This window comes from Haliotis asinina, chromosome 4 (assembly GCF_037392515.1).
Source record: "Haliotis asinina isolate JCU_RB_2024 chromosome 4, JCU_Hal_asi_v2, whole genome shotgun sequence".
Classification (NCBI taxonomy): Eukaryota; Metazoa; Mollusca; class Gastropoda; order Lepetellida; family Haliotidae; genus Haliotis; species Haliotis asinina.
In genome coordinates this window covers 57,859,798-57,881,693 of record NC_090283.1, presented here as the reverse complement: position 1 = coordinate 57,881,693, position 21,896 = coordinate 57,859,798, and the positions used below count along the sequence as shown (strand labels likewise).

At 39.5% G+C, this 21,896-nt stretch overlaps 1 protein-coding gene across 14 annotated transcripts in view; it reads left to right on the top strand.

Annotated features, from left to right (window-relative positions):
* Positions 1-21,896, top strand: part of LOC137281711 (zinc finger protein Gfi-1b-like) — a 78,340-nt gene that overhangs the window by 33,120 nt on the left and 23,324 nt on the right. Inside the window, exon 2 of one of the 14 annotated variants that reach the window (XM_067813136.1) lies at positions 21,512-21,859. The exons of 6 other annotated variants lie outside the window; for them this stretch is intronic. In XM_067813136.1, coding sequence (XP_067669237.1) covers positions 21,512-21,849 — 338 coding nt within the window. In that variant the 3' untranslated portion in view covers positions 21,850-21,859. Of the gene's footprint in view, positions 1-613; positions 3,314-5,436; positions 5,736-7,929; positions 9,040-9,711; positions 10,263-13,775; positions 14,394-15,262; positions 17,610-21,511; positions 21,860-21,896 lie in introns of those variants that run through there. 7 more of the 14 variants (XM_067813133.1, XM_067813150.1, XM_067813134.1 and 4 more) reach the window with 7 other exon arrangements.

Genomic DNA, 21,896 nt, shown 5'->3' with positions numbered 1-21,896 from the left:
TCTAGACTGAAACTAACTAGTCTCGGGAATGAACGTGTTCTACAGAATGAGAAAAGAAAAAGACAGTTCACAGTAAAACTAATGAAATGTAATGATAGTTTCAAAATGGCATATTTTGTTGACTGTCGACTGAAAAAAATGTGTTCTGAAGTCTAGAATGCCTCTGTTTCATTTCAAATGTTTATGTAATTGAAGTAAGAGATCGACTTGGTTGCTTTAGTAATACCCTGAATTAATCTTTTGACAATGCACAATGGGAAAAGAGATCAGCAGTTTTTACTCTTTTTCAGCACTCTGACTGGTCGAATTTAAGGTTGTACACAGCAAGGACTAAGAATGTTTTCAGTGAGATTGTTGAATATTTGTTGAATGGGTTAAATATTGGAGGCAGGCTACTTGAAAGCAGCATGCGTTATATTTTGGATTACACTTTCTTAGTAAAATACAAATTCTAGGACCTTTTTGAGTTGAGTCCCATCAGGGATTTGAATACACACCTTCAGAGTCAAGCTTCTTATCTCCAGCACACATCGTCAGCCGCCTAACCCTCTCAGCCACCGCAACTTCCACTTGAAAGCAACTTGTTCTAGACTTGACTTTTTGTTGCTTTCAGGTTGGCTTGGTTACGAGAGTGTTGCTCAGCAAGGTCATCATGGGCAGGGGGATATCTACAGGGGTCACCAAGATTATCATTCTCGGTCCCACAAATCCTTTCCTTGTCGGAAATGTGGCCGAGTCTTTGCAAGTCATGGTGCGAGACACAATCACATTGTTGCCATCCATGATAAAGTACAGTTCACATGTGTGTGTGGGAAGGTGTACGCATACCGTCAGGGAATTCTACATCATCGGAAGTCGTGTGCAATGTGTGCAGACACGTGACAATGGGACTCAAGACTTTAGAGACTGTTCATTGTCCAGTCCTGACAGTGTCCATAATGGTACGACAGCCAAATCAAATGATGCTATCAAGTTATGATCGTCATAGGATTGGGGGCCTTTGAATTTTTATATATTTTTTTTTTTTTATTATAATCTGGACATCATTGTACAAAGTGACCTTAGCAACAGTAACAATTTTCATACCTTAACTCAGATGACAGTCTTAACACTAAGGTTGATTTGTGCAAGAGCACCCACGACCTTTGAACACTTTGAGATCAAGATCTTTGAACTTTTTGTGTTGGAGTCCTTTGAACACTGTTGATTGGGTCCTTTGAACATTTTGTGATCTGGACCTTTGAACCGGTTAATGAATGGGTTCTTTGAACAGTGTGTTTTGTTAGGACTTTGAACACTTTCTTGATGGGGACAAAGAACTTCACTTCATCCTGTTCTGTGCATAATGCCTGGGAATGTAAAAGGTTATCAGCAAAAGGTATTAAAGAGGCTGTTACTTCAATAACTTGGAGCAGAAGTTCAGATTCATCTCAAAACTGAATTTCTGATTGGTCTCAGACATGCTATGTTTCCATAACAAAGCATGTTTTAAAGTTTAAAGTACATTAAAACAGGAATGGAATGACATCCTGTTTTGCGTGTCATACTTGCATTTGGATACTGAAGCCTTCTGTATAATTTGCATACTGTGTAACCTTATTAATGGACATTCTATGGAGGTCGTTGATAATTGATGGTATGGATACAAATCTTTCGTACCATTTGCATACAAGGAAACCTTTTTGTGAAGGTGTTGTGGACATGAATTACTTGCTCACTGTTGTGTTGTCCCTACAAGAAGTTCTGGACTGGTCTGAAAGCAACATAATCCATTGCTTTTGTTGCTTTCAGATGAGTACGGGACATCAATGGGGTTTAATCAGCAAAGTTCAGGTGGAACCTATTATGATGATGGAAATGGTCAGGATCAGAATTATTTCCAGAATACTTATTCTGAATGTAACTTTGTTGTCCCAAGACAGCCTCGACGGCAGAATGCTGCCTTACGTGCGAGGACATTTCCTTGCTCCAAATGTGAACGAGTCTTTGCTAGTCAAGGAGCTCGAAGGAACCATGTTAACACCGTTCATGACAAGGTGTCATTCACATGTGTTTGTGGCAAAGTGTATGCCTATCAGCAAGGTCTGATTCATCACAGGAAGTCTTGTCCAATGTGTGGATGAAACCATCTGTCTGATATGCAATAAGAGGCGAGTACTGACTGCATTCAAAGAAGAATCGCGACAGTTCCTCATGGACTACCTTTAACACCATTAAGTGGAACATATGTATTGAAAGATCAGGGTTTAAAAATAGCATCTTCTTGTCCAGTACTAGCAGCATTCAAAGAGGATTTCTGACATTTCTTTGTGGACTACATTCAACATCTGGTGGAGGACAATTTCTGACCCTGACAGGTGATTCGAACATTTGGATATTGAGACTTGGTGTGCTTCTGATCACAAACATGGGTTCAAAAGATTACCTCATATGTGTTTGACTGCTGGTGGAGATGTTGACATCTGCTTGTCCAAGCAAGCAATATTCAAAGAGGAAATAGGACATTTCCTTGTGGAAAGTATAATTTTTGATCGGTCAGGTGATTCGTAAATAGTGTTTAGATTAGCGATTTCTTAAGCTTGTGACAGCAAACATGGGCACAGAAGACCTGCCACAAGTGTGTTAGACTGCTAGTGGCAATGGATGAGTTCACATTGAAGAGTCATTTAGGATGGGTTGTGTTGAGTGAGATTTATGTGAGAAAGATATCCTCATTTGTGTTTCAAGTGGGCATGGATTGATGGACTGATGTCTCATATTGTTGCCAAGGTTTTGGGATGAGTCAATCAGTCAACAATCAGTCAATCACAGCTGGTCAAGAAACCCATCCATCTTGACTTCCATAACAAAGACCTTTCTAAATAATAGTGATTGGTCGATAAAGATATGATTCTTAGGATGGCAATGTTTCACTGAGTCCAGAAATAATTTTGAAAATAATTCTGTTATGCCAACATCAGAAACAATTTGATTAAACATATGTATGTATATATTTTAAGATTTCATGAGTTGCTGTTTTTCCAGTCACCTGTTGGTCATTATTTTAAAAGAAATATTCATCCATATATTAAGTTCCTGTACATCTGTTAAGAGGAAGAAAGTAAGTTGACCAAATGTGAAGTGAATGTCTGTGATCGCCATCCTGCTTTGTGTAGTATACACCTTGAAAACAAAGATAAGATTTGTGGACAGGAAAATGTCCTTGACTCAAACTGTTATTTACGTTTACGCTGCTGCTTTTACAAGGAACAAATAAATACCTCAACAACACTGCTGTCTTTCCTGTCCTTTGTAGCTGAAGTTATTGCTGTTGGCATCGCTGTGATGATTGCCGTTCACTGCAGAAAGAATTGAAGGGATTCCATATTTGGATTCAACATGAACACGCCAAAGAATTCTAGCACCTTGTGTCAGCAATACTTGTGCTGTCATGTTTGCGTACCGATCAGGGTTACCTTCCTTGGGCTTTCCTTGTAATGAGCAGGTGTGTTGTGCAATAACTTAAATACTGTTCACAAAATACCTTTTCCGTGGCCACTAGTAACATCAGCTAGAGGCCGCATCTATTGTATGAATCCAGATGCATCATGGGAATGTTTGTGGATCGCCATCAAGTAATGATGCTACTGTGTACGAAAGTGTGAGCACATCCTTCTTCACCAGTGGCACACGTCAAAAACACATTGACAAGGCAAGTCATTAGTTGAATGAGAAAAGGCGGGATTACATAGTACAAATCAGAGTGGAATTGAGCATGGGATGTAATTTTGGTGACTGACCTATCCAGCAGTTTTCTATTAACATACTGACACGAACAAAAGAGATCTTTCTACTTTCTTGTAAACCTGATTATTTGAATTCTTTGGGAAGATGTCCAAAGAGAGCCAGAAATTGACAAAAAAATTTATTTGATCAGAAGTATTATTTTTCTTTGCAATGTATCTTTTCAAAGTTCAAACATTTTGCTCCGTCTGACTCACTGCAAATACAATATGACTGTAATAAAAAATGTTTAGCAAAAAAATGGAAAGGTTTTTTGTTACTTTCAGATGTTGGTTATGGCAGGGATGGTAGCAGTTGTGTTCAGAGTGTGGCAGACACTTCCCGAACCCACTTTCTGCCCCCTTACCAGTCTCGCCTTTCCCAGCAATCTCTGGGAGGGTTACCCTGTCCGCACTGTGACAAAGTATTTGCCAGTTATGGGGCCAGACGCAACCATGTCAAATCCATACATGAAAACAAGCTGTATCCCTGTGCTTGTGGGAAGATCTATAAATATCATCAGAGCCTTCTCTTCCACAAGAAGACATGTTTCTATGATGTGTTACCACCTGCTCCTTGATACAAGGAACGACGCTGTTGACACACTAGGCAGTTTTATTGCAGTATCGGAGAATAAGGATAAGCGTTACAAGGGGCACATGGCATGGAGCGATGTTGTAGCAGTTGACACAGTACGCATGGCCACTTAAGAGATATCAGACCAGAAGGATAAGTGCTACAAGAATTTGGTCATATCTTTCTTTCCTTCCATGTGTGAGAGAGGTGGTAATGTCATCATTGGAAATATTTGTTGTATTACATACCTCAATAGATCAGCAGAACATTTCAGTACTTGACCTTGAAGAATCAGACAGTGTGTGGAGCTTCCTGCTGAAATTTAATGGTCACAAGATCAGTAAAGTGAATGTTGATATGAAACAGCTTGTTGATTAGTCCTGTATTTTGTTTTACAGGTTTACTAGCTACATTAAAATATGTAATGCTGAGAAGGATTTCTGAGTGATAATAAATATGTTTGTGTTCTACATAATCATGAAGGTTATTGATCCTCCAGTTTTGTTGGAGGTTACTCTTTTCAGTTCAAGTTTCACAAAGACTCAAAAGTCACCTGTCCCTAAGTCTGTGCTTCACATAACCTCAAAGCTCAAGGATTTATCTGTTGGCTTTGTAGCAGGTTACTATCTGTAATTCCCATTTTAACGCAACTACAAAGGTCATCGATCTCTCAGTTTTGTTGGCAGTTATTATGTATAGTAAGATTAGTCCAAGCAAACCGAGGTCATCAGCTTGTTGAATAATGGCCTCCATATTCATCACAGTGTCCTTACACACATACGATACCTTACTACATGGTACAGAAATTGATCTAACAGCAATATGCTTCTTGTGTATGCATTCATTGATAAAATGCAAGATAAAGTTTTCAGAAATCTTTGTCAGGTTATCTGAAAAATATACTGTATACAACAAATCAGAGAGGGACAAGCAAAAGGAGTAGATGCAACCTTAACACCTTGTAGTTGTTTTATTATCTTGATATTGGATGATTAGCGGGAACATTAACTCTTTTGAAATAACTGTTGATTTGCTTAAGTTTTGACCAGAAAATTGTTAAAGCACGGGACTAGCACACTGTTTTCTTATCAATTTCAGATGTGGGTATGGGCCGATCTTACGAGGGTAACTCAGTGAGCCAAGGCTCTGAAATGCAGAGCGACAACTTGTTCACTTTCCTTGAGAATGTGGCCCCCCGAGGACAGGGCTACCCATGCCCACACTGTGACAAAGTTTTTGCTAATGTGGGCTCTAGGTGGCACCATGTGACTGCCATACATGAGCGAGTCAAGTTTTACTGTGTGTGTGGAAAAAGCTACAGCTACAAACATGCCCTGACGAGGCATCAGAAGGCCTGTAGTATCTTGCGGGCCAATAAGTAGATGAGTTTCAAAAAGGAGCGACTGTTTTCATCAGAACCATGCACGTCTTTGGGATATGTGGTTGTCATATTTCTTTGTTTATTTCTTGGCAGACTAAGGTTTGTCTGCAGTTAGACTTGGAGAATTCAATATGACATGCTGAAGTTAAAGTAGGTCAGATGCCTCTTTCAACATCGATTGAAAATTCAAGAAAATTTTATTTTTGCAGTGAATTCAGTATTTTAAACCAGGTCTGAAAGCTCCCTTATGCTGTGATACAGCCTGAACATAGACTGGGAATCAAGACAACAGTTTATTATCACAACACACCAATGATGCCATCTGCATTTGTATTCAGCAGAAAGGTGTTGGCATAGAATGGTTCCTTTTTGTCAGTAATGTGTATGAGTATTAAACCTCTGGAATACGCAGTTTTATAAATTGTACTTTTTCTTCACCAAGAAAAATAAACCAGTCCAAAACACAGATGAGTTTGTTGTCAGTGGCTGACACAGCATCTAAATGCTGAACAAATTAATGATTATAGTGTATATGTTGGCCGTTAAGCTGGTTAAATCTTGCATGACATTGGCCGTTAAATTAAGCTGGTTGAATCTTTCATCTTGCATGGCATTGGCTGTTAAGCTGGTTAAATCTTTCGTCTTGCATGAAATTGGCCATTAAGCTGGTTAAATCTTTCATCTTGCATGACATACAGTAAAACAGCTTTCTGACTCACCATACCAATGCAATCTAGCTACAATCCTGAAAGAAGATTATGACATCAATATGTGAAGAAGTTTCATTTCCATGAGAAACTGAGTATTGTTTAAGGGGCGTTCAGTTTCCCCACAGACATGTTTGGTATACAGACAGTGGTATGTTTAATGCCTTCTGTGCTTTTCTAATATTTATAAATTACACTACCTTGTCTCCTCATGAAGATCTCAGTAACCCTCCAAACAGGTCATGTATCAAGGCCATATCAGGTGGAAAGGCAATTTGACAATTCCCATTGATCGAAGTTCTTGAACTCAATCTGCTAAAGGAGTAGATTAGTCATTTAATGGTTAAGGAATCATTGCTTGTTGTGTGGAAATGTTGCCATAGTAACAGAAATACCTCATTTAGCCTAGGTGTTTAAGTGTTTGTTCATCATGGTGAAGGGGTGGGTTTAATTCTGGACATGGGTACTGTGTGCGAATACCATTTCGGGTGTTCCCTACTGTGATATTGCTGGTATGTTGCTAAAAGCAGTGTAAATCTAAACTCACCCACTCACTCACTCGCTACAGTCATCGCTATGGTGATGATTTCAAATGATCTGCTGGGTTACTTTCAGGTGATGATACATTCAGTTCACTAACCTTTCTATTTCACATGGGGATGTGTGTAGCAATATGTTCACTATATGGTTGAATCATTGTTTCCACCACTTTCCAGACACAAGAAAACAATGTCAAAAGCTGAGTTTTATCTTACCTCACACATAAATGTCGCTGTCTGACTGGCTGAGTGCTCTGTTATTTTCAGTGTACCCTGTGTACAAGCGAGGTGCATAGCAATTAACCCAACTGCCAATAGCAACTCATTTGCTACTTGATGGTAGTTACATCTTTGTCTCGAATAACATTAAATGATACATGATGCATGGAAATTACCAATGTTTTGCAAATGGAAATCATTTGAAGGGAGATAACTCTAAATCTGTGTTTCTTGTGTTGTCCGCAAAATCTAGGAATGGCTACTTAAACATTTGACTCCTTCCAAAAAATATATTTTGACAAAACCTTAAAATGTAGACCATGTGAATATTGAGGGGAATTAAAATCATAATTGTTTGTTCTTGACCCACAATGAGAGAGTTATGATGCCATGTATTAGTGGACAGATGACCATAATCTGCCCACAAGCTGGAACCCATTGCAAATACATGCAGAAGCATGTCAGTTGTTCAAGAGGAACTTCAAGTACGAGTGGCATACGGAACAGCTCAGGACATCGTCTCTCTCACATCCTTCAAATGGAAAAAGTCATCCACATGTCAACAACAAAACCTTTTTTAAAAGCCTAACCCACTTCTCAAATATATCGCTCTTCGATTATAACAAGGAAAGGCCTTCGTCATCATGTCTGTTACCAGCAACTTCACAGCTTCCTGGAACATTTCATGCATAAATTATATTTCTAAACACTTCTGGAACTAGATTTCATTTTCTGTTCCTTTCAGACAATGGGTTCTCCCTGATATCCAGCAGCCAGTTGAGTAGGACTTCTCAGATTGATCCGTCATGGACATACCCGCTCGGACCACAGTCGCAACCAGCCATTGACCTCATGCAGTCAGTGGCTTTTGCCATTGGTCCAAACCCTTCTGAGGTTTCCCCTGATTATCATAAAGGAGCTGCCAGCCAGCTTCACAGATGTGAAGAATGTGGGAAGACATTTACCCAGCAGGTGAACAAGAAAATACACATCGAATCTGTGCATCAGAAGCTTGTGTACCCATGCGTATGCGGGAAGGTGTACAAGTATCGCCGAGCATTGCGGAGACACAAACAGCACGATGGCTGTCGAGGTCAGGGTGGACCATCATAGGAGGAAGTTTTGTTGATTTCCTGGTAAAAACTTACTGAGCTCATTCCAAAAAGAATTGAATTACTGAACTTGCCAGATGGTATTTTATGTTGGAATGGAGTTATGCTAAGCACAACACAGCATTGCCAGAAGTGGTCAGGAAGACCAGTCCTTTGACATGTTGTCAAGGTCAAATCTTGCTAGATGTTTCAAGAATGTGTTACCATGTCAGTAGTGTACATGTGTACTAGTACATCATATCTCTGAACAGAACATTGACTGATATTAAGGGAAAACTTTCCAAAGAATAGATGTTGTTGATGTCAAGGTCAAATCTTGCATGGTCCTTCAAAGAAAGTGAAATGTTTGAATGTCAACATCTTCAGGGTTCAGGAAGATGTACATGAAGATGAATATTGACTTGTAGTATGGAAAACAATCCTTGGAATAACTGTTATTGAAGTCAAGGTCAAATCTTCAAAGAACAAAGAAGTACCTCAGATCTTACAACAGACCACTGACGAACTGGGTTTGTTGAAATTACGTCCTGAATGTTAGGGAAGGTTTACGGATAACTTTGAACAGAACACTGACTGATATTGAGGAAAAGCAGTCCTTGATGTCAAGGTAAAATCTTGAAAGGTCCTTCCAAGGTCTTGAATTGTTGAAGTCCCCACATCTTCATTGTTCATGAGAGAGTATCAGAGATTCGAAATACCAAAACAGCACAGTGTGATGATCATTTAGAACAGTCCACAGGGGAACAAGGTCGCTGGCAGCTTGAAAGTGTCCATGAACTGTTCTTTAGATTCACAGCAGCAACATACATTGTCATGTAGTGAGAAATAAATATCTGAGAGGCGCAGACATTTCAGCTGTTCGGGAGTAATGCAAATTTGTGCAAAGCTGAAATGGACTGACAATGCGTTAACTGAGCTGTACAACAGATGAAGATGCAGTTTTGATTTTGATTTCAGAAGTAGGAGGAAGCAATCTAATAGGAACAATGTGTGAATACAACAAATTTGATTTTATTTATCACCTGTCTTATTTTTTTCAAAGATTTGTTCACTTTCTTACTTTGAGATTTGTGGACATGGTTAGTTGTTTAGTTAGTTAATAAAAGTAGACATTTGTTTGAAATATTTCACTTTTGTTCTGAGAAGTGTTTAGTTCTTGGCTCTCATTTAGTTACAACATGATATATTATCTGTGCCTATTGCTGATTTATTTTGTCAGTGCAAGTCTGAGATAACATAGTGAATGGTTAGTTGGACTCAGGTGTCATCAGTTCCTCAAGCTGTCCCGTGTTCAAGTTCCCAAATCTGAATTTGTCTGACCATTTGATAACATTTATTTGTGTCAGAGGCAAACACCATTGTTGCATCAACCAACACCAAGCAAGAAATAGAATTTATTTTTTTGTCTGTTTCAGACAATCGCTATTATCTGAGTTCAAGCCAACCCATCTCTCAAAGTCCTGGACAACTATGGAATTATCTGCCAACTGGTTCAGACCAATCTAATGTGTTAAGTCAGAGTGAAAGATCAGTTTACTGTCCCCCAACCAGGAATAACCCCTCCAACAAAAGTGCGAAACCTATACAATGTGAGGAATGTGGTAAAACCTTCACTCAACTTGTAAGCAAACGCATCCACATGCAGTCCATCCATCAGAACATTACTCATTCATGTGTGTGTGGGAAGGTGTATCGGTACCAGAGAGGACTCAGAAGACATATGGCCGAAGGGTGTACTGCTGCTCAACAAAATAAAACCTAGGACACTTTCAGAATCTGGTTTTAAAACAGAGATTACGTGGAACACTTTCAGAATCTGGATTTCTAAGAAGGAGATAAACTAGAACACTTTCAGAATCTGGATTTCTGACAAAGAGATAAACTAGAACACTTGCAGAATCTGGATTTCTAAGAAGGAGATAAACTAGAACACTTTCAAAATCTGGATTTCTGACAAAGAGATAAACTAGAACACTTGCAGAATCTGGATTTTGGAAAAAGAGATAACCTAGAATGCTTGCAGAATCTAGATTTCTGGGAAAGAGATTACATAGAACACTTTCAGAATCTGGATTTCCGAGAAAGAGATAACCTAGAACACTTTCAGAATCTGGATTTCTTAGAAAGAGATAAACTAAAGTACTTTCAGAATCCGGTTATAAATTAAAACACTACCCCACCTCCATTTTTGTGCTGATTTTTATGTATCTTTGTTTAAGCGTGTGTGTCACATACAGAATGAAAAAATGGAAAAGCTTAAAATCAAATTATAGATTATTTTTTTAACTGCCGACTGTTGTCTGAGCTTTAATAAAACTAGAAAAATAATTTTTGTGTGCACCATGTTTAGGTTGGTATCAGTTTGTTTCCTTATAACTTGCCAGAAACCAGAGATCTGTGGTTCAAATTCTCGATTGCCCAAATTAGGTTCCTTTTTTGTCAGCACCATTAATTTATTCATGTATCTCTTCAAAAAAAAATAGGGGAACATGAACTTTAAAGTGTGGTGGAAAACTCATTGAGGAACCTTACAATGATATTCATCGTGTGTAAGCAGCATCATTTCGCGTTCTAACCACATGCGAACACACTGCATGGGAAGCATGTGCACAACATGGGAGCCTCCTACATGTGTGGTCCATGGGGTGTCATTATGAATCTTGACATTCGTAATCAGTGTAGACCATTTTTTCCTGATAATTTTCATGCAGCTGTGCATGGTCAGGGTTTTCAGGGTCAAATCATACACTACTAACTGAAAATTGTAAACCTGAAATTTTCATGTCATACTCCAGTCACCTAACAAGGGGGATAACTGAAGGAACAGTTTTGCTTTGAATTAAATCCATATGGTGAGTCCTACATATCTCCCAATTTTGACAATCATATATTGAAAGTACAGTTCCCCTACTTTATTTGAAGAGTATATTTTGCATAGATGGTCAATGAAACTACATAATTTGGATATTGCTGGAATATTGTTAAAAGCTGCATTAGGCCCAACTCGCTCGCTCGCTCACTCACCCACTCACTCATTTATCTGGAAAGTCCACATACATCAAGCTGACACACAATGGTGTAAAGTACTGGTTAAAGCAGCAATAAACCTCACTCACTCTTCCAAGACTCACTCACTTGCCAACTCATGGCTGGGGATGGTGGGTAGACTAGTAGTTAAGGCGTTCGATTGTTATGCTGATGACCCGTGTTTGATTCCTCACATGGGTTCAAGGTGAAGCCCATTCATGGTGTCCCCTGCCCTGGTATTGCTGGAATATTTCTAAAAGTGACATAAAACAAAACTCACTCATGCCTGGGAACAATTATGTATCATTACCATATTTTGATTTCTACATCACTTAAGTTAATTAATCCTTCAGGTGAAGGAAACTTATTGTGTATAGTGTCACACTCAGATGATAAATTTGATCACTTCCTAAAAGGCATTGTTTTTTCCTCGGAAATGTCTAGTCTGAAAGATATGACGTTGTATCGACAATTAGTATGAAATAAATTAATTTGGGCATTTGATGGATGTTCTTATGTCAAGGACTTCAGTCTGAGGACCACAAATCCACACACAGGACACTCTGACCAAGTTCACAGGGAATTGTGTTTCACCTGTGAATGTGGGAAGGGGTTTTGGTAGTAGAGATGATCTGGGGAGGCACAAGGCGGCCTCTGAAGAGAAATAGGCCTGTTCCTCTGTGGGAAGAGCTATGTGTATCCAAGGAACCTTTGAAAACATCAAAAGACTTGTCCAGTATTCATGGAGAGGCCACAAAACTGCATGTGGAAATGCATCCACATGTGCAGTCCATCCAACAGAGTGAGTGAGTTTAGTTTTATGCCGCACTCAGCAATATTCCAGCTATATGGCGGCGGTCTGTAAATAATCAAGTCTAGACCAGACAATCCAGTGATTAACAGCATGAGATCAATCTGTGTTCTTGGGAATCGATGACTTGTCGACTAAGTCAGAGAGCCTGACCACCAGATCCCATAAGTCACCTCTTACAACAAGCTTAGTTGCCTTTTATGGGAAGCATGAGCTGCTGAGCGCCTATTCTACCCCGGACCTTCAGGGGTCTTTCAACAATTACCAACTTGAGTCTGAGTTTTTGCTTAAGTAAGAGTTTTTACTCAAATTTTAGAAATTGAATTTCCCAGAATGAACTGAAATTGATATTATACTTAAACATACTTGACAATTTGAGTTGTAGGGGATAGATTGCTGAAATGATTTGGGCTTTTTGTCTGAAAAATGCAGTTGAGTTAAAAAGTCAGCTGATTCAAATTGTCAAACTCAGTTTGAAATTCGAGTTAAAACTTAACTTAAGTTTGTTTCAAGAAATCAGAGCCAGGACATGCAGCTGATATCTTAGTCACTAGCAACTCCCCACTTACGGTCTAAATCAACTTGTGCTGGTCGCCAGAGCCTTACTAATTGACTGGCAGTCAGCAGAGGTGCCAACCTCTACAATTTTCTTGTAATTACTTTGAAATTAAGCCTCAATGTACATTAGAAACATTTGAAATAGAAATTCTATGAAATTCGAGGGAAATTCATTAATTTTGGATGTGTTGTCAAAAACATGTATTTTTGTCAATTAAATACATTCTCGGACTTCCATTCATCAAATTTAATGACCTATATGAACTGGAATCATTGCTTGTAAAAAACATAATTTTAGCAAAATTGTCCATCAGGAACCTGATTTCAATGCCTTTGTGACTTGACCTACTCGCTGTGTACTGAGGTCAGATGACAGTTTTGTCGGAATGATTGAACTATGACCGTTCCTTCTGTTCAATGATATGAAACCCCTACGTGAAATTAAGGCTTCACTCTTACTTAGTGTCTTATTCTCTTTCTTCAGTTATAATGCTAATTTTGTAGTCAAAGTACTGTTTGCAACACTTTGGAGTTGGCATCTCTGAGTCCGTGACTATCATGCACATGTCATTGTGGTCTGTGGTTGACTACACATAATAATCACTAATTTGTTTTTTGTAATTATTTCTTGTATGAGAGAAGTAAACAAGCTGTGAAACTTTTATATTATTTTGTAACGATGAAAGGAATTATTTTGTTGACAAGTTGCCAGAGGTTTTGCTGTATCTGGAAGAATTAAGGTGATCATGATAAGCACCTTTTTACCAATATCGACAGAGTTACCTATGTCTTGTACAAGCAAACCAGGTTGTTCGCATGAGGCTTGGGAATGACTTACTGTATATGGGATTACACCTGTCCAGATTTACATTTGATCATTTCCTGAAAGGCATTGTGATTTCATTGAACATATATCTCTCCCTAATGAGCAACCTGCCTAGAATTGGTATAATTATCAGTGAAGGCAAAACCTTATTGTTGGTGGATGTTTTTATGTCCAGGGTTGACTTTCAGCCTGAAGACCACAAATCCACATGCAGGATCGTTTCCTAGATTGTCATCCTGACTTTTTGTTCCTTTCAGGCCCAGGGGTGTTTCTGGCGGAACACTCACTTCCCTGTACCATTAGACCCTTTGACTCACAAGGAAAGTTACTGGAGACAGACGTGTTTAGACTATCAGAGTCACACTCAAACACTCCAGGCATGGAGTGGTCAGGCACTCCTCAGTGCACAGAGTGTGGCAAGATGTTCAGCTCGGTTCAGAGCTGCCGGAGACATGTTGACCAAGTTCACAGGAAGTTGTGTTTCACTTGTGAATGTGGGAAGGGGTTTGCTCGTACAGATGATTTGAAGAGGCACAAGGCGGCCGCTCATGAGAACCAGGCCTGTTACTGTGTTTGTGGGAAGAGTTATGTGTATGCGAGGAACCTTCGAAAACATCAAAAGACTTGTCCTGTATTCATGGAGAGGTCCCAAAACTGATGTTTACCAAGAGGCAGACAACAGTTGTGGTGGCTCGATACATTAGATTGCCATTTGACAGAAACCTGTCTGGCTTCTCCAAGGACAAAGGAACAGCCCTACTTTATCATGCTCTGTTCATGTGGCGTTGATACAGCTTATTGTACACTTTCTTTCTTTCTGACCAGTAAGAGTTCACCTGAATCCTTAATCCAATAAAAGAGATGTTTTAATTTTACTATTCTCCACAGTGGCTAAAGATTTTGTATTACAACAATGCCTTCACTAAGTATTTCAGATCTCAGTGTTGACTCTTTCAAGGATGATATTTTCTGTTGTAAATGCATCCCTCGTGAATAGTTTGATCAACAACATCATGCCACAGGCATCATAGTGTGATAAAATCTTAAATCAACATTCAGCCTCAGGCTTGCCTGTTGTCTAACAAAGAAATGATACCATATGCAATTCAAGGAGCCAATATGGGTTATTGACAGACTCAATATATTTCACCTTCTTATGCTTATTATAGTAGGCGGCATGTTGGGAGATGTATGGTCAGACGGCTTCTGCAAAGTGAGACTCCATGAAGCATGATATAGATAGCAAAACCTTATGATGAGATATAAGGCGTGGTTTGAGGGTACCGTCCTTCTCCTGCCTACCACCATTTTCATCATCAGTTTCGTCAGTATTCTGATTGGCTCCTTGGTATGGTAATAATGTCGTCTGACCACGTGGTCGATTTTTTTTTGCTGGAAAAGGCTTCAGTGAAGCATGTTGATTCAGCAAATCCTAAGGTGATGAGACAAGTCATTTGAATTCAAACACTGAACTGCACAACAAATCTGATATGTTTGGTTAACTGTGAAACCATTGTGTCTGACAATACTAGCAGGAATGCATAGGTCAGCAAATTTGCACAACCAACTGCCTTTTAGTGGCCTTCTTGCAGACTTCCTGAAGACTTTTTGCAGAGTTCTTGCAGACTTCCTGCAGATCTGTATCAGCCATGACATAATAGCATTCAGTTATATTAATAAGCAGGATCTTTACATGGGTAGCAGAATCTTTATATTTCAACAGGTGTTATTTTGTTACTTTCAGGTTCTATAGTCAGATTGCTGCATCCACCTTCTCAAGAATTGCCCCACGATATGGGAGGACTGTCTGGAGACAGTTTTCAGTTTTCCAATTTGTCTTCCTCAAATCAGTGCAGCTTATGTGGCAAGACATTCTCTAGTCACAATAGCTGTAAACGACATATAGAAACCAGCCACAGAAACTTGAAGTTTTCTTGTGAATGTGGGAAGAGTTACACAAGGCAGACCGATCTCCACAGGCACCAGTTGGCTGCACATGGAAATGAGGCGTGTGTTTGTGTTTGTGGAAAGACATACGTGTATGTTCGGGGGCTGAGAGCCCACCAGAAGAACTGCAGTGTGTATAAGTCCACTGTTTGAACATACACACCAGCGTCTGGGGATATGATGTAGCGTCGCGGTTAAAGCTTTGCTCATCAAGCTGAAGGCCGTGGCATGACTCTGTGTATCTGAGTACAACGTGTGAAAGCCTATTTCTGGTGTGGACTGCTGTGATATTGCTGGAATATGGGTTTGATTCCACACATGAGTTGACTTTGTGAGCCATGACATTACAGGAATATTTGTAAATCAGTGTCAGATGTTTTTGTTCTTTGCCATCTGGAATTAAGGTAGAGCTTATGAAAAGGACGATGTTCACATGTGTCTCTTATTTAGTGACTCCCAGATGCCACAGTTACTTAGCAGAAGAGTATGATGTTGTTAAGAAACGTTTGTGGTGTGCGGTATTGGATGTACAGTACGTCCATCTGTTGATATGAACTTTTGATGTTATGGTTTAGGGGACACAGGTGGCCTTTCCTTTCCACTCACAAGAAACTTTTAACACAGTTTAATCTGCCACTTCACTGATACATCTTACCACTTTTATCAATGTAGACAGATCTTTGAAGGTTTGGGTAAGAACTGGTCTTCAGCAACCCAAGCTTGTTGTAAGTGCAACAGTTCCTAGATCAATGGACCCGTGAAGATTCCAGGTTGGAATAGGTTTTCAGCAACCCATGTTTGTCATAAAAAGTGACTATGCTTGTCGTAAGAGGTGACTAATGAGATCAGTTGGTCACTTGCTGACTTGACTGACACAGTTGTGCAGATCAGTGTTTATTTTGTTGATCACTGGATTATCTGATCCACAAAGAAACAATCTTGACAATGATTCCACTTTCACATCTTAATAGATTGTCTCCCTTGGTCTCCATGTTATCGTCGTCATTGTCATCCTCAATGACAGTCCAGCAATGTGCAGTTGATAAGGGATAAATTGATGTGTTCATCCGCCTCAGTGCCCAATAAGCAGAGGTGAAAGTGACACAGATAACTGTAGCCCAGTCAGTCTTTCCCTCTACGGCTATCACATGCCTGTGTCGAAGTATGGGAGTTCTAGGCCTAGAATTTCAAAGCTGTCTTAGCGCTAAGATAGTCTTAAGTTAATGTTAATGAATGGCACTTATGACTATCTTAGTACTAAGGGAACTTTGAAAATCTGGGCACGGGTCATTTATCTCTAAGATTGCCGAGTGGAACTGTCAGGTCAGTGGACGGGATCAGGAGGTCAGTGGACGGGATCAGGTGGTCAAGTCTTTGAGACTGACTTCATGTACTTGTGCACACTCACATGAATGATCTTTAGCTCTTTCTGTGTCAGTATCTGCTGGCCTGATAGTTGTAATTTACAGGCTGCTGGAACACTGCAGACCATGGCCTAAAGCTTCATTCTGCATAGCTCCACCTTCACTCATATCACTGAAGGACAACCACGTAAGACGCATCATAAAAGACATTGTTGTTTGTAAGAGGAACAGGACTTGTTAACCTCACTCAATCACTGTAGGACAGCCATCAAGCAGACATATCACAAACAATTGTTTTTCTGTAACAGGAACATGTCATGTTCAGAAAGGGGATTTGAATCCGATGTGACTGACTTCAATCATTGTGGGACGTCAAACAGACCAGACGTACCATAAACAGCCTTGCTTGTTGTAACAGGAAGTGGGCTTGTTCAGTAAGGTGATTTCATCACTCACATTACTTAAGGACAGCATTCAAGCAGACATGTAAAAAACAACACTGTTTTCTGTAACAGGAACAGAGTTTGATCAGAAAAGGGATTCACATCTGATGTCTTAGGAGGCTGCATGTACTTTCATCATTCAGCCTTTGAGTGTGACATGTCAAGTAGGAATCACTATGATTTGTCATCATAATCTGACAGACTTGCACTGCCTGTGTTTGTCAATGACTCAGTCCACCCACATAATGATACATGTACTCCCCCTCCTATATGGAATAGAACTTTTCCTGGTAAAATATGCCTCATCTTTGTCTAATAAAATAATGAATGATGAAAACTGTTTTTCTCTTTTCATTTCTCATTTTCCATGATACGTCATTCTGAAATGTTTCAAATTTGACGAAACATGTCTTTTGGGGATTTCTGTTGTAATCAAGAGAAGGAATATTATGAATAACACATGTAACATCCATCATTTCTGACTCCATATACATCATTTGGGCATTACTTCTGACTCGGGGTGGCGAGGAAGCCCAGTGGGTTAAAAGTCTGCTCTTCACACTGAAGATCGGGGTGAAGCTCATTTCTGGGGTCACATGCCGTGATATACCAGGAATATTGCTAAAAGTAGTGTGAAACCGTGCTCACTTACTCCTGACCGTAAGAGCAGTGTGGTAGCCTGTTGGTGATAGGAACAACTCATAATATAAGTCTGGAGTTTGTTTAGTCTATATTCATTTACATATGTGAACTTGGAACATTGATGTAGGTAGAAAAGTGAGTAAGTGACGTTAGTTTACACCAATTTTAGCAATATTCCAGAAGTATCACGGCGGGCGACACCAGAAATGGTCTTCACACATTGTACCCATGTAGGGAATCGAACCCTGATCTTCAGTATGATGAGTGAATGCTTTAACCACTAAGCTACCCCCATAGCCACCCCCTCCCCACCCCCTCCCCACCCCCCACCCCCACTCCATTAATAGAAGAAGTAACAGTACATTTCTACAGCACATATCTCCATTCACAATGCGTACTGAAATCACACCAAAATGTTCAGTACCAGAGTTGTCGGCATGTGTAAGTTGAAAGAGATTTGTTTTCAAATGAGACAAAAGATGTGAAGGTTTAATATGAAGGTTCAGCGTGTGAAGGTTTAATGTCAAGAGGACTTGTTCCACTTGTGCTGCTGCGAAAGAATAATCACCACAACTGAAATTCCTGGCTAGATTCACAGAGGAGCTGATGAAAGGGGTCCCTATTTCACATAGCTCTCGCAGTGTAAGAACTTGTAAATTTTCTCAGATCTTGTAACTTCTCTCGTAGCGTTCTTACTTGTTACAGTGTACGAGGTACAAATGCTATGAGAAACGTTTTGAGGTCATCTGCTTGCAAGAGCTTTGTGAAACAGGGTCTAGAAGTGTAGACGTTGATGATGTCCCTGAAGTGACACTGGAAGGTTGAACTGAGAATTTTGAACAAACAGGGTATTGTGAAAGCCAGGTGTCAGAAGTAGTTTTTATGTTCCGCGTCACTCATAGAACTGCAGTTACCAGTGATATCATCAGTATCAAGGTGGTGTCAACCATCTGTGGTCCAGAATACCAGAGATGCTAACTTCTACGATTTTATCATAGTCACTACGAATTTTAACTTCAAAATATGCCAATACGCTTCCACTAGAAGTCCTAAGAAATTTGAATAAAATGCATTAAACAATGCATAAAAACATGCATTTTCAACAATGAAATACATTTTTGGACTTCACGTACCTTCCATTCATCAAATTTAATGACATATTTGAACTGGAATGATTGCAAGTAAAACGTAATTCGAATACCTTTGCGATTTTGACACATTTATTTCTGGCCGAAATAATTTAACCACATAGTCATAATATCATTATTTTTTTCTCAGAATCCATCATGATTTTGTTTATTTAGTTGACCACTGATTTTATGGTCAAACTACCAATTTTGTAATGTTGAAACTACTACTAGCAACACTTTGGGGGTTGGCATCTCAGGAATATTTGAGTGTATCGGGCATAGGAACCAGTTCGTAATCTTCACTCTCTCATTGTGTGCATCTCAGAGACCTATACCCATGAATTATGGGATTGATTCTTGTGCCTCCAGGATGATGGAGTGGTTTAGGTGTTCACAAACCACACCAAAGATCCAGGTTCAATTCCACACATGGGTACAATGTGTATTGCTGTTTCTGACATACTGCCTGTATTCTGGATTGTCGCTAAGGGTGGCTTGAAATGGAACTCATTCACTGTTTGCTTCAATTATATTTCTATGTCTGTCAGCAACACCCTCGTGCTTGTGGGTTTCTCCAAACTGGTAAATGTCTGACTTTCACTTTTTCTTTCCTGCAACATCAAACTTTAGCTCTGTGATGTAACTGGTATTTGGTTCAAAGCCTAAACTCATCTCACTCACCAGCAGTATACTGTTTCAAATGAACTTTCAAGTTCAGGTGATATTGTGTCGGTTTGGGTGTTTTTTGGGTTTTTTTGTTGTACTTCTAATTGATCTACAAGTTTGGTTAAAATGTTAGTAATTATATTGGTTGGACACCTGTGGGATAGAAATGACCTTTAGCAACCCATGGTAGTCTTAAGAGGCTACTAAAGGGATGGAATTGGGTGGTCAGGCTGCTGATTTGGTTGACACATGTCATTGTATCCCAACTGCATAGATTGACACTATTGGTCTTGATCACTGGATTGTTTGATCCACACTTGATTATTTACAGACTGCTGCCATATAGCTGAAATTATAGCTGTGTTGAACAACAAGCTAAATACATTAGCCTTAATAAACACAATTCTTTTGTTCCTGGCTTGATATATAGTTTCTCAGAATCATTTCTACATTTCTTAAAACTAGATTTTCGTTCCTTGCAGGAAATGAAGATCCTGAGTGTTTGGGGCAAATGTCTCAGCAGTTCCCCCGAAAAAGAAGGAATAGATCCAATTCTGGTGTCGGTCGTCAACTAATGCATGCATCCCAAAGGGTCTTATACGCTGATGATGGCTCTGTGGGTCCCCGAATTGCAAAACCGTTTCAGTGTGATATGTGTGATAAAACATTTTCTGATGCGTACGGTGTTCGAAGGCACAAGAAGGCTGAACATGAAAACATTACTCATTCATGTGTTTGTGGACGAATCTATAAGTACAGGAGTGGTTTTACTCAACATCTGAAATCATGTACTGTCCACCGACTTGGAACTGACAAGGAGTAGACTTGTTTGAATCTTCTTGCTCTGATGTTGATCAACTTCAAAACATAAGACAAGCCGTACATCTTAAGGATTTGTTTATTGGTACCAACATTTATTTGTTCGACACGAGATGTGGACAGGAAAAGCAGAACGCTTATTTTGAAGCCTCTTGTTCTAATGTTGTTGATCAGTATCATACCAATGGACAATCTGTACATCTGGCTGTTTTGTACAATAGTCGTAATATTTGTTTGCTCAATGCGAGATATTTTGGACCTTAAACACAGTAGACTTGTTTGAAGCTTGTTGTTCTAATGTGGATCATCGTCATAACACGGTACAAACTGAACATCTGTTTTTCAATTCTTTGGAAATGAAGTTATTTCTTTGATGCTGGATATTAAGTTTGATGGTTTGTGACGGTTATATGGACAACTGTGTCTTGTGTTTGGGTCACTGACTGCCCCTGACTCATGATAGAAATAATGACAGTCGTTTGTTGTCGTACAGAACAAGACGGAGGATCACATTTGACTACGAACAACAGACACAATAATTATGTGTGTTATGACTGCCTTATTTTCATAATCTGTTTGGTATTGTGGGCATTTGCACTTAAGACATGAAACATGGTACTCTGTTGTTGGAAGGAACAAGATGTCGGAGATCACTGTGAACATTTTGACCTTGAACAGAAGATGGGACAGTTATGTGAGTTCTTTCTTCGATGTTTCTTGCTTTCATCATCTGTGTGGTTGTATTTTGTTCAAGTTCATTCTCGTCATAAACTAGTGATACAGCTGATGAATCTATTCTCACTTTCATGCAGCAGTGCTTTGCATCATAAACCTATATCCCTGACAGTTTTGTGTTTTGGAAAGTATCTCCTCTCTGTGTCATCTAATCTCTGGATGAACCACATTTTCTGTAACAAGTCGTCTTGGTGTTTTTTAACAATATCTCCACAGCAGACTGAAAGTCAATTTTTACTTCTTTCAGGAAAAAAAGGCCACGTGGGATCAGGAGACTTCCATGCTTCTGAACAGACCCCAAAGGAACCTTTGGCCCATGGAGGAATTCTTTACCCATCATTTTCAAACTCTGCACACTTTTCTCAGTTAGTTGTCTATGAACAGGATACAAAAGGGGAAAAGTTTTACAATTGCGGAATTTGTGGGCGAGCTTTTTGCGATGCTCGTAGTGTCCGCCGGCACAAGAAGGCCGAACATGAAAACATCACTCACTCTTGTGTTTGTGGACGGGTTTATAAATACAGGAGTGGTTTTACTCAACATCTGAAGACGTGCTCAGTTCATAAGCTTGCGGAAACAAGTTAACAGTAAACTTGATGTGATGATGGTTCTGTTTACAATAAACAAGTTGT